The sequence below is a fragment of the Salvia miltiorrhiza genome, chromosome 5 (genome assembly GCF_028751815.1).
Source record: "Salvia miltiorrhiza cultivar Shanhuang (shh) chromosome 5, IMPLAD_Smil_shh, whole genome shotgun sequence".
NCBI lineage: Eukaryota > Viridiplantae > Streptophyta > Magnoliopsida > Lamiales > Lamiaceae > Salvia > Salvia miltiorrhiza.
In genome coordinates this window covers 33,636,678-33,650,956 of record NC_080391.1, presented here as the reverse complement: position 1 = coordinate 33,650,956, position 14,279 = coordinate 33,636,678, and the positions used below count along the sequence as shown (strand labels likewise).

Below are 14,279 nucleotides of genomic sequence, written 5' to 3'. Positions count from 1 at the left end.
AGAGAAAAAGAGGGAGAGTAATTAAAAAAAGGGAGTGGGGAAGAGTGAGAGTAAATGGGAGAGATAGAGAGAATAGAAACCTGTCTCGTGAAGCTGCAGGTAAAGAAAAGAAAATATATATCAAAAAAAGCTCTTTTCTTTTCCTCTCTTTCTCTCTCATTCCTTCCTCTGTAAAACCCACTCTGGTTTTCTCTCTCTAAAGAAAAATCAGAAGAGGTTGGTTTCTCTCTCTAGCATTCACATTCATTCTTTGCTTCACCCTTTTAAAATCACGAGATCCCCACCCATTTCTCTCTTTCCCCTCTCCCTTCCCCTATTCTATTCATGCCTTGTTCAAAAACCTCGCTTTCTCTCTCTACCCCTCGCCATTGCTGTCTCTGCTCCTCTCACACTTGACATTGCTGACGATAATTCCAAAGACTGCTCATTTATCAACATTCGCACAAAGAGGAGTTGGAGCCGCCTGCCTAGAAAATGTCGGGGAAAACCAAACCGGAATTAGGGTTGGAATCGCTCTCGGATCGGCTCAGAAACACCCTCACCTACGACGAAGAAGATTGCGATGTGGTCAACAAGCCGGACTTCCGGGAACTTGATCTGGGCTCGCCCGTCTCCCCGCTCCGAACCCGGACCACCACCAGCAGCAGTTCCAGTTCATCCGGATCGGTTTCGGGCCGCAACTCCTCCGGACCCAACCCGAATCTGCCCCGAAAGTCCGATTCCATTCCCAACAGCCATTCGGGAGAGCTGTCCGCCGAGAGCTCTCCGTCCGCGCTCCGGAACTTCAAACCGGGTCATACCCGGTCGGATTCCAACCCCCCTTCCTCCTCCGTCACCTCGCCGCCTTTAAATGTGCTTCCCACCGGCAACATTTGCCCCTCTGGCCGGATACTCAAAACCGGCATGGCTAGTAGGTCATCAAAAACCGATGTTTTGGGCTCCGGTTCAGTTAATTACGGCCACGGCAGCATAATGCGGGGCGCTCTTGCATCTAAACCGGCCGTCGATACCTCCCCACCGGCTTATTCCAGAGGACTCATGGTGGGCGGCGAGCCGCTGAAGAGACCGCCGGCGGTTTGCGGTGGGAGTGATCCGGAGGAGGTAAAGAGAATGGGGAATGATAGCTACCGAAAGGGTAATTTTGCCGAGGCTTTGAGCCTCTACGATAAGGCGATCGCTTTATCGCCGGGAAATGCCGCCTACCATTTTAACCGGGCGGCGGCGCTGATGGGCTTGCGGCGGTTGGTGGAGGCGGCCAGGGAATGCGAGGAGGCTATTAGGTTGGATCCGGGTTATGTGAGGGCTCACCACCGCTTGGGATCTCTGCTTCTTAGGTGAGTTGATTCAATAAAGTTTGCATCTTGATTTCCCTTTTAGTACTAAAGGTCCAGCCTTGATGGTTTTGTGGCTGCATATGTGATTTTCAGCTTTGCTTCCTATTGTAGGATTTCATAAATTGTAATGTAGGTATGTTTTAGGTTGTCTTTATTCTGATCTGCATATTTGCCTTGAGATTTTGTATTGGTGGTTTTGGAATCATGAGCTGTGATTTTAGTCTTTGTTGGCATTGATCTGCATTAGCTTGACTGGTTTTGCTCATGTTCTTCTAGATCTGGTTGAGCTCAGCTTCTATGACAAGATTGTTTTGACTGTTTGTTTTCTTGTGGTTGAGTCACTGTCATTATTTACCCTATTCTGCACTGCATCTTTAACTTGTATGAGTGTACGATTTCTGTCTCTTATTTCCATCGGTTCTTAATCATACACCATGGAGGACCGTGTGGTGTCTGTTCTTGAGCCACATTTAGGTCTGTTGTAATGCGAATTGACTAATTATCATCCTGAGTTTCATGGAGTTCTTATTGTTAGTTACATGATATTATGACTATTTTATCTAAAGGGGCAACCAAGTTTTTGTACATATGCGTTGTGTCTATACATTCAGCTTTACTAATGTAGTATAATTTACTACGTCTGTTTTTTAATGGTACGTTGGCTTCCTGCCTTAGAATTTCTTGTTGCTTATCATGCATTATACTGTCAGCTATCTAATTCCTTAAAAGAATCGCAGCTTAGGACATATTGAGAATGCAAGGAAACATATTTGTTTTAGTGGGCACCAACCGGATCCTGCTGAGCTGCAAAAGTTGCAGTCTGTAGAGAAGCACATGAGCAAGTGCACCGCTGCACGAAGAGGTGGTGATTGGAGAAGTACGTTGAGGGAAGTTGAAGCTGCCATTGCATCTGGAGCTGATGCTTCACCTCAGGTGTGCACCTATTTCGTTCAATAATGTTCTATTTGTATTGTCTATTTTTATTGAGCTAAGATTAAATGCTGTGATTGAACTGGTTGAATTGGAATTTGCAGCTTTGCGCATGTAGGGCAGAAGCTCTGTTGAAGCTCCATCAACTAGATGATGCATTTTTGGCGTCACCAAGTATCCATAATTCTGCTCCATCTACCCATCTCCATTCCCAGTCAAAGATATTCGGGATGCTTTTCGAAGCATACCTGTATTTTGTAAGATCCCAAATTGAGTTGGCCAAGGGAAGGTGAGTTTGGAAATGTTTGCCCAAATCCATCAGATACGAAAGATTAAATGTTCAAAGTATGAGATGAATCATAAAATTCTGCAGGTTTGAAAGCGCTGTAACAGCCATCGAGAAGGCTGGACAGATAGACCCTCGTAATGTTGAAATATCAATTCTACTTAGCAATGTGAGGCTGGTGGGACGTGCTCGTGCTCGTGGAAATGATTTATTCAAATCAGAAAGGTTCACCGAGGCCTGCTCAGCTTATGGGGAAGGCCTCAAACTTGATCCTTCGAACTCTGTTCTCTACTGCAACAGAGCGGCTTGCTGGTTTAAGCTTGGCATGTGGGAACGTTCAGTCGATGATTGTAATCAAGCCCTCCGTATCCAATCCAATTACATCAAAGCTCTGCTTCGAAGGGCTGCCTCAAACAGCAAGGTATAATATCTCTTTGCCTATTCTAAAATGCAGCAATAGTATTACGTTTCAAGGTTTATAAATAAATGTTACCAAACATTACTTACAGCTCGAGCGGTGGAGTGAAGCTGTAAGAGATTATGAGGTGTTGAGACGGGAACTCCCGGATGACAAAGAGGTCGCTGAATCTCTGTTCCATGCACAAGTTGCTTTGAAGAAATCGCGGGGAGAAGAGGTACATAACTTGAAATTTGGTGGGGAAGTGGAGTCTGTTTCAGGTCTTGAGCAGTTCCGAGCTGCTATTTCATCACCTGGTAAGTGTGCTTCGTCCGTCTAACTCATATATTTCTTCATCGTCGTAACAGTGAATCATCAAAGCTAGGAAATGCAGGTGCATCCGTGGTCCATTTCAAAACAGGCTCCAGTGCAGAATGTAGACAGATATCTCCATTTTTGGACACATTATGCACCAGATATCCGTCTATTAATTTTCTCAAGGTCAGTGGGATTATTCCTTGCGATTGTGTTTGTTCCGATGTTTCATATTCCTTATACTGTCCATTTATCGTATAACTGAAGGTGGATATTGAAGAGAGCACTTCAATTGCTCATGCTGAGAATGTTAGAATAGTGCCAACCTTCAAGATATACAGAAGGGGTACGCGAGTGAAGGAAATGATCTGCCCGAGCCCCGAGGTTTTGGAGTCATCGGTGAGGCATTACAGCACATAAGATAATTGATGTTTGATATACCTATATGCATTCTTGTCTTGCATCACCAAGAAAAGCCCGGGTTAATCGGAAAAGTTTTTTACCTCTGGGGATGGATTACTAGTTAAACCTGTGACATTAAATTACATCTATTGCCTAATAATCTCAATAGGATCTGCCAAAATGCTCGTGGAATCAAAGACATAGATTAGTAGCCTTAAATTCATTCTTTGGTGTGATCCCAACTTCGTTTTCGGCCTTCTTCTCTTCTCATTTATATCTTTTTTTGGGATCTTTTTTTATCTTTACCATTTCTATTTAGAGCAGAGGCTGTTCCTAGTAAATGTTCATTGGAGAAAAGAGTAGTGAGGGATGTGTACAATTATTTGCCTTGGATCTTTAGTTGACGTTTAGAGAGAGAGAGAGAGGTTATTGGGTGGATGGGTTTTAGATGAGGATGTGTACATGTACATATGTGATGATGAAATATACACAAGATTGGAGGCCCCTTTGGAGGAAATGAAATTGTGTGGTGGGTACGTACGTATTGGGTTAGTGAAAGAAGGATGAGGTCATTGATATTGATGTTTCTTTTCTCAATCATTTAATCAATAAAAAAATTTCTACAATTTTTTCATTTCAATGTTTCCATGTATTATCATTGTAGACATGTAAACACCTTCATATCTATACAGAACCCCCTTTTTATTTTTACCACATTGCTTCTTCAATCTTCATTATATTGTATATACAAAACTTGATGGTTTATTCTACTTCTCACTCTTCCACTTGAACGCAGCGTTTTACGATATGAATTGAAGTTGGTTATTTGAAGTAATAAATTAAAGAGGCAGAGAGAGTACTTGGGATGCTGAGTCAAAGCCCTAATCCCTTGGCATAAGGGTTTTGCCCAAAATCACATGTGAGCAATAAATATTTGCTAACTTCCAAACAGTCCCCACTGATGAAATATAATATAATAATAAATCCCATCATGGAAGGGAATTGTACAGAAGTCGGTGGAAAAAATAAAATTAAAAAGGAATTAGATGTGTGTGTGGGGATTTCACTTTTTATTCAAATTTTTTGGGGTAGTAAAGTAATGCATTGAATTCTTGCTGCCCAGTGCATTTTGTTGACTGACATTTATGTTGATTGGGATAATTGCGTTGCCCTACGTTAGACTTCCTTTTTGCGCTATTTTCACTTATTTAAAAGTCCTTTGCTTTTTCATGACACGTTTTAGTTCTAATTAGATATCAAGATATAAATCATGAAGCACTTGAGCATTTGATAGTTAGAAATAGCAGTAGACAGATTGTTAGGTAAAATATGGCGTGAATTACACGGTCATATATAGGGCTCAAATTCATATGAGAACACGTGGTTGTCCAAATCTGAAGAGGACTCAAGGGAGAAATTGAGAGAGAGAGGACCACCGAAGCAAAGCAAAGTAGCAATGGCATATATAATGTGGTAGGAAATGGGAATGCACTCCAAAAGAAGACTAGTTTGCAAATAAATATGGCATTTATCTTCACAAGGACCACTCTCTTTGTAATCAAGAAATTAATTGGGGCGTCCCCTTGGGATGGCCTAGTGGTTGGGGTGGTTGCCTGTTGTCCAAGAGGTCACAGGTTCGAATACTCTCGGCCACAATAACCATTAGGTGGGGTGTGTGTGGTTTGTATTATTTATAATGTAATTTCATCAAAAAAAAAAAAAAAGAAATTAATTGGGGCATTAACTCAACCCAACTTTCTCTTTTAGCTACTTTTATATATGAATACAACACTAAACCCATTATTAGTTACAACTCCGGAAATATCATCAAGCATGTTACATCAATATTTCGACTGAAGTCTTTTTTTTTCTTTCTTTCGGATGGACCAAAGTTATAGTATGAAATATGGAAAATTTTGTGTCAAGTGGTGAATCCAACTTGTAGTACGTATACATGTTTGATGAAATTTTCGTTAGAGCATCCGTAGTCGAGAGTCGGGATGAGCTCTTAAAAGTGGTTCCCACCATTTAAAAGTTCATCCTTCGTAGTGGGAGAGCCTCCATCCGGGCTCTAAATTTTGTTTTTTATTTTATTTTTATTTTTGTTTTCAATTAAAATTAACATTAAATTTAACAACATAAATTTCATTTAAATTAAAATTTAAAACTACATTAGTTGAAAATTAAAATTGCATTATAATAAATATAAAATTCTTAATTAATTAGAATTAAAAAAACATGAAAAAAAAACTTACAATAGAAAAATTTAAAGATCATTGCATTGTTTGATTTCCTTCACTTTCTTCAAGTGAAACGCCAACTCGTCGGGATTCATTTGGAAGGTGTCCCAATCCAAGATGATGCCGTCCACGAGGAACCGTGGAGTTTGGAAGAAAATTCTCATGACCTTGACTATGTTTTACATGGCCTCCACTGCTCGTATTTGCTCTGACAATGATTCTGCCTTCTTCTTGCCTTTTTCCTTGTCCTTTTTTCCCCGCCTTTTGGCCTTGAGGCATCATAGTGATGCTTGGCTTGCTAGACGTTGTCGTATAGCCTCCGCATGAGCCCTTTGAAAGTTTGGATGAGTAGACATCCTCGCCAATAGACACAAATTTCTGACTTTCACAGAGCACCTTCGAAGCATGTGGATATTTGAAGGAGCCACCATGCTCGATTGCATACAACTGTTGCGCTAGAGCGGTGATTTGCTCATCGCTCATGCCAGAGGCCCAATTTGCTCGGCATTTGTCGTAGATGGCCTCCCACACCTTCAAGTCATTTTGGATGCGTTGGAAGTGCGATTTAATTTGCTACACGTCGAGTGAAATAGTGTTGCGGGTGGTCACTCCGCCAATTTTCCCAATTATCCTCATTTTTTCTAGCACAATCTCTATGAAAGGAAGAAAGTAATCCCTCTGTCCACGAAATGAGTACCCATATTTTCTTTTCAGTCCGTCCATCAAATGAGTACCCATTTCTTTTTTTTTGGTAAGTGTACCCCACACAACCAACTCACAATAAAAATGGACCCCTTATTCCACTCACACGCACTTAATCAATTTCGTATAATTTGTGCCATCCTCCATTGGGTACTCCTATCGTGGTAGAAGGAAGAAGATGGAGAAGGAGAATAATGTAGTGTGAATTTGAATGAGATGAGGGTAGTATTTATAAAAGTAAAAAATGAATAAAAATATAAAAAAGAAAAGGAATAAAGTCGTTGAACGGCTAGCAGGACTTAAAAAAAAGAATTCTACCAAAATTTTAAAATTTCCACCCTTTAATTTTTTTAATTGGCTGTATTTTTTTTATTGGGTCGTGCAGTGCACACTCCCAATCCTTTTCGCCTCTACACTGAGAGCGAAAAAGTGCGGGAGAGTGCGCCCGACATGCGCGGCATTGCGCGAGCTCGAGGAGAGAGGGGTGTCTCGGCCAAGCCCAGTGCGCACCGACTCTCAATCCCCCACTACGGCTGCCCTTAACACTCTACATTTTGATGTCGAGTCTCAATGCTTGTATAATATTTCGTTAATCATAATAGTACAGTGCACAAAGAATTGAATAAAACAAAATTAAGGAAAAATTTACTAAAACTCGATGAAATATTTAAACTTTAAAGAGTGAAAGCACAACATATAACAAATTCTATGAAAAAGTATAACTTTTTTCATGGTAGAATGGAAAAATTCGCAAAGGTTGAAAATATAGTTTTACCGTAAAATTTATAGACAGTACTATTTGCTCATCAGACTATTTCTTTTCCATCATTTTTTTTATGAGCATTGTCAAATACTATATATATGTATATATAGGGATTGGTTCAAATAAAAATCTCACTTAACGTAAAAACTACAAACCTCTTGCACTTAACCTATAAAGTATTTGCATTTGACCTATAAATTATCTGCACTTTCGTGATCTGGAGTTCGAATCCCAAAAAGGGAGCATAATTACAAGGTAATTTATTACTACATAAATGCACTTCATTTATATATTAAGTGCAAAGACTTTATAGGTTGTGTGCAAGGTTTTTAGTTTTTATGTTAAATGAGTTTGGTTATAGTGAAAATCGCAATTTAAAATGAGAACTGAGAACACTGCACTGACGTGTAAAGTTACTGCATTCGGTGTACAATTAATTGCATTCGGAAAAAATAAACAAAAAAAAAATCGCAACCATCTAGGATTCGAACCCATGTGCATCCATCTATCAAAATAATGCATCCACCGTTGATATTCATGATCTAAGGATTGAGGATGGTTCTCCGTTCTCATTTTAAATCTCGGTTCTCATTTGAACCTTCCTATATATATATATATATATATATATATATATAGGGTTAGCTTCTATGGCAACCACTTGCTTAGATGGAGAATAAAGACCATATCATGTCCATTGGATTAATCTGAATCAAGGGACCAAATTAATTCATGATTTTAATTTTCGTTTATTTAAATAATATGAAATTGCCTTCAATTAAACGTTTAAGGGTAAATAAGTCATGTTTTGTTCAATGAATTTGGCGAATTATTTCGGTTCTTCGAATCCCGTAAATCACTCCATTTCCATTCTGAACTAACCACATTATTTTTTATATTGATGAACATTATTTTTATCTATTCATGAAAACGAACAACTACATAAATTCAGAATCTGTACATTTAAAATGAAAATCTTTGCGCCGCTGACCATTTTTTAGGTGCAACCATAGCAAAAACCATTAAAAATAAATACAATAACACATTTATTATTATTAATATAAATACAATAACACATTTAAAATATATACAATAACCATTCTAGGTAGGGCTGGAAAATCGGGTACCCGCGGGTACCCTACCCGCAAAATGCGGGTACCCGCGGGACGAAAACCGCCGAAAAGGGCACCCTCACCCGACCCTCTTCATCGATGCTGGTACCCGAATACCCGCAGCGGATACCCGCTGCGGGTATGAGGGTACCCTCACAGTCCCGCGATTTTGATTTTAATTGTAATTTTGCGGGTTTTTGGTCCCGCTGGAGGGTATTTCGTCCCGCGAGGATCGGAAATTGATGAACACAATAGGGTTCTTAACAATCAAAAGAGGGGAAATCGGAAATTTTCAATCGCAAGGAAAATCCGACCCCAAACAACGCCAATCGCAGCAAAATCTCACTGAGAAGTTACGAATCAAAAGCAGTAAACACAATTACCTGGACAATGCTGAGCATCAATCGCCTTGAACGCGAAATCGACGCGGGAGCCTGACGAAGGGGAGGTGAGGGAGAGCGAATGCCAGCTGCCGATGTCGACGATGCGGAGGAGGGAGAGATCAAAGTAGCGACGTGCCGGGTGGCGACGGCAGTCAGCACAGCAGCGTCGAGGGGGTGGCGACGGGCCGGCGCGGGGCAGCGGCGGCGACGGCGAAGTCGAGAAGGGAGAGAGTCGAGAGCCAAGGCAGCGGCCAGGCCCAGGGCAGCAGGAACGAAATAGGGGAAAAATTAGGGCTAGGAGAGTTTTGGGGGTTTAATTCCTAAAAACCTAAATAAAATTATTAATTTTAATTTTATAATTGTTAAATTTTGCGGGTAGTGCGGGTATCCGCGGGTATACCCGAGGGTACCCTCTACCCGCAATTTTCGAGGATCCAATACCCGCACCCGACCCTCCACCCGAATTTTGCGGGTATCGGGTACCCGATACCCGCGCGGGTATCGGGACGGGTGAGGGTATACCCGATACCCGCAACCCGATTTTCCACCCCTAATTCTAGGACCTGATCTATTTCGACGAACATATCGATGAACATTAGTATGTTCATTTGTTTTTATACGAACATTAGTATGTTCATTTGTTTTTATACGAACATTAGTATGTTCATTTGTTTTTATACGAACATATCGACAAACATTAGTATGTTCGTTTGTTTTTATATGAACATATCGACGAACATTATATGTTCATTTGTTTTTTATACGAACATAATTCATGTTCGTTCCAATTCTGTTGCACGTACCTTGAGTTTCCATTGAATATACTATTGTCAGTCACGTCTTGTTCTAAGATCCACTATATTCGATGTTCAAAGGAAAAAAAAAGAACGGTAAAATCGAATAATATTATGTGCAGAGTATTCAGATGTTTAAATGGATTCAGCAAATTTACCTTGAGATCCCATGGCATAAATTCGAAGCAGACAATTCTTTCGGTAGTGATGAACTGCAGTTGACGATGAAGAATGAAATTATCGGAAGGTTGGAAATAAACGTTATTCACGTAACAACCATATCCCACTAATGAATCTTCCATAAATAAATGATTTGATTATATCTAATTTAAGAAGTAACGGATATGCTTAAACTGAAATTACATAGCTAGCCTCCGTTCATAAAATGTTCGGAAATCATGAAATCTTGATCAGCGCGATTGTTAGCCATTAGATTGTCCAGAATCGACGCACAAGATTTGGTCTTCGTTCTTTGAAATTTTGATGGTCTCCATAGAACTCCATCCTATATATATATATATATATATATATATATATATATATATATATATATAGGGAGAGGTTCAAATAAGAACCACTAAATAAAATTAGAACAGAGAACCATTTTAAACCATTCGATCATCAAGATCTACGGTGGATGCATCATCTTGGTGGATGAATGCAGATCCTGGGTTCGAATCCTGAAGGGAGCAAAAAATTTATTATTTTCGGATGCATTAAATTTAATAGCGAATGCATTAATTTATATAGTAGATGCATTGATTTTAATGGTTCTTATGTTCTCACGATAAGTGTGGTTCTCACTATAACCGCACCCTATATATATATATATATGAATTATATCAACTAAAATTCTCTATTAACGTATAAATTACAAACCTCTTGCACTTAATCTATAAAATAACTAGGGCTATAAACGAACAGAGCTATTCGCGAGCTATTCGGAGATCGGCTCGAAAAAAGCTCGTTCAAAGCTAGGTTCGATAATAAACGAGCCGAGCTCGAGCCTAAAATCGAGCTCGATAATTTTATCGAGCCGAGCCCGAACTTTATAGTGTTCGGCTCGTTAGGCTCGCGAACATGTTCGAATTCGTTTATAATCGAACATGTTCGCGAGCCCACAATCGAGTTGTGTTCGTGAGCCCATAATCGAGCTTATACTTCAAGAAAGACAAATAAAATTTTTTGTGTGAGACAAGGTTCGAACCCTTGACTTCAAGGCATAATAACACTAAATAAACTTCCAACTTCCATTGCCATTGAACTACATATAGCAATTGTTGTAAAATTTAAACTTAATAAATTCTTATATATTACAAAAAAAAATTTGAATTTATGTATATTACGTAAGAAATAAATTAATATATATTATGTTGTATAGTCTATATCTATATCTATATATATCATACATATTATGTTGTATACTTTGAATGAGCGTCGCTTACATTTAGTCGATATTATCATTATTCTTTTTTTATTTTATACATATTTTTTAAATTCTAATACATAAGAAATTATTATATAATACAACATATATATACTATATAATCAAATTATCTACTATAATTTATGCATTATAGTCTATATCTATATATATCATTACATATTGAAATTAAAATTATATAAGTAACATGTATACTTTATCATCATATTATAATACTATATAATATATAAAATAAATATATTATATCATTCTATCATTGTATTTATAATGCATGCAATATAGTCTATCCTTATTTTGATCAATAGTTTATATATATATATATATATATTAAAATAGAAGTTTATTATAAAAAGAAAAAGAAAAAACAACCCTTGAAAGCACAAAGAAGCAGACTAAGGGAAAAAATCTCGAAAAGAGATGAAAAAACTAAGGAACAAAAAACAACTAATAACGAAACTCAGGATAATCATCCATTTCATCTGACCAACGCCCATGGACAACATTATTCATTGCAATCATATTAGGCCTATTGGAAAGGTCAACCACAAACTCCTTCGGCTTGTAACCATTTCCTCCGCATTCCTAAGGCGATTTTTAATACATCCATCCGGAAGTGTGTGTACAGGCTCTCTTCCCTTTCCCGAGCCCTTTGGACGGCCACGCCCACGCTTCTGCTCCGAGAGCAGTTGCATCCCCTGATTAACCTGCTCCTCTAACCGAATTATACGATTCGCAATGTCCTTCGGAGTGGGATTGTGCTGCTTATCTCACTCCACCTCCTTAATCGGAGAAATATCTGCCCCAACAACCGAATGCTGCTCCACCACCGCTCCCCCAATCTCTCCGGGAACTGAGGAAACAGCCCCTCGAATATCATCGTTCATCACCATTCCCATGTTGGTGTCACTATCCGCAATAATCGTCTCTTCCTCCTCTGAGCTATACTCCCTAAGAGGCTTGTCATAAACTGAATGTTGTACCGGCTTCGTGGAAACCTCCAATAAATCCGGTCCTGTCATCGTAGCCACATCCTTCCCAAGCAACAAAACCGATTCATCAATAGCAAGTACGTCGAATCTATTTCCCTTAGCTGTAGTATTCCCCCTCGAGGCCGGAGAACCCACAACCGAATCTTTCTCTGCCGATCCCTTCGGAGCAACCTGTTGTTGCTTCGTCAAAGTGGCAGCCTGTTGCTGCCCAAACTCTGGCTGTGCCGGCTTCCAAGCTAATTGTTGTTGAACATTTCTGTTTGCAGCCTGCTCATTTGAGTTAATCGCCGCTTGCCAATGCGGCACATTGTGATTAACCTTAGCCTTGTCATTCACAGTGTCATTATGTTCTCCCATCCCCCCAAGCTTTGTCTTGCGGCACCTATCTGGGGAGTGTCCCGTAATCTTGCAACGACCACAATATAGAGGGAGATTTTCGAAAACAAACTCAATATGAAAAGAAAAATCCTCCATATCAATAAGAAGAGTATTAGGAAGAGGGAGAGACATATCTATTTCAACAAGAATACGGGCAAATTGTCCAAAATCTCTCCCTGCCGAAACACCATCGATCTTTAGAGGATGTCCCAAATAACGTCCAATTCCAGAGATAACTTGTGGATTCCAGTACTCGATAGGAAGATAATGAATTCGAACCCAAACATTAGCCAAGGGTGAGTTTTCCTTGAACGGATCAAAGTTGCGAGCCCACTCCCGGAGCCGAAGAAGACCCTTTGAAAGTTCCCAGATCACCTTCTCCTTGGCTATAGCTTTATCAGTCGCCGTAGTAAAACGGAGCGTGTAAAATCCCTTTCCCAGTAGAATCAGTTGCCAGTCAGAGTTTATACCCCAAATCTGTTGAAGCTCCGACTTCAACTCCATAGTTGAACGTGGCTTATCTCCTTTTCCCAACAGAAGACGTCCTGTTAGTGCATGCTCAAAAGCTTGGACCTCCTTTAAATATAAAGCCTTAGAAATTTTGAGAGAGAATTGATCGCCGTCCTTCGTTGGACGCAAATCATGAAAAACATGAGCGGCTAAATCTTGCCGCTTAATAGGTCGCTTAACAGTAGCACTAGCATAAGAAATCCTAGCGTTACCAGCCACGCTAGTATCTACAGAATTCTTCTCAAGGCCAGTGCAATCGGCACCACTAGGATTTGCAGTCTTCCCAGCGGCAGCCTGGGCCTCAGCAGTCTCCATCGTGCTGTTACAAGAAGCACTGTGAAGAACCGTGGGAGATAGAGACCGAGCGGAAGAAGCTCTAGGTTGAGGGTGTTCAAAATTCGCAGAAACAGAGGGGAGGTTTAGGACTCCCTTATCGCGAGTTCCGGCCGGCAAGGTGGCCTGGGCAGCCACATGAGTCGTCGTCGTGTTGAAGCTTGATTGAGGCTGTTGAAAATTCGCAGAGACAGGAGGGAGATTGAGAGCTCCCTTATCACGAGTTCCGGCCGTCGAGGTAGCCATCGGACGGCAGGAGACAGCAGCACGAGGTCACGTCCGGCGGCGGCTAGGGCAAAAAATGAGAGAGAGAGAGAAAGAGGCGTCTTCATCTTCCAAAATTAAAAATTATATATATATACACACGTATATGTTTTTTTTTTATAAGCACACACGTATATGTTATTATGTTAACAAACTCAAATATAAATATCAGAACATGTATTAAAAATAAAATTATAAATTAGAAATAAAAAGCAAAAACAAAGACATGGGAATTATTATTCAGCACGTAACTCACAAATTCACAATCAGTAATTACGATTCACGCGTCTTTCCGTTTTCCATCATTCCATATTTTCAAACCCTTCTTGCCGCCGTTCACCATACCCACGATCTTTCAGCTTATCAAGGTTTTCAAACCATCACCGCCGCCGTTCGCTGCTCACAGTCGGTCGACGCTCGCTGCTGATGAACTTTGAGAGCAAGTACGTAATAGTTTAACTGTGATGAACTTTCTGTTTTTCTATTATATTGTGACTTCGGATTTTCCAAAATTTATGAAACTTTGTAAGAAAGTACTAGGGAGTAATATGAAGGTTTCTGTAAATTTTCAGACCAATCCAATATGTTTTGCTATTTTTCCTTGAATTTAATAAGATGCTCGCAGAAATAGTTTAACTATGATGAACTTTCTGTTTTTCTATTATATTGTGACTTCGGATTTTCCAAAATTTATGAACTTTGTACG

The 14,279-nt window shown here is 39.8% G+C and overlaps 1 protein-coding gene across 2 annotated transcripts; it reads left to right on the top strand.

The window, feature by feature from the left end:
• On the top strand, positions 1-4,375 carry LOC130986905 (TPR repeat-containing thioredoxin TTL1-like). 2 transcript variants are annotated; one of them, XM_057910446.1, is made up of 7 exons: positions 1-1,334; positions 2,072-2,267; positions 2,369-2,553; positions 2,638-2,971; positions 3,060-3,264; positions 3,342-3,448; positions 3,530-4,375. In XM_057910446.1, exons 1-7 carry the CDS (start codon positions 475-477, stop codon positions 3,680-3,682), a joined length of 2,040 nt encoding a protein of 679 aa, XP_057766429.1. In that variant the 5' UTR covers positions 1-474; the 3' UTR covers positions 3,683-4,375. The 2 variants fall into 2 exon arrangements, with proteins under 2 accessions (XP_057766429.1, XP_057766430.1); XM_057910447.1 differs by lacking the exon at positions 3,530-4,375 and having other exon boundaries at positions 5-1,334; positions 3,060-3,185; positions 3,316-3,454.
• The last annotated feature ends 9,904 nt before the right edge of the window (positions 4,376-14,279 follow it).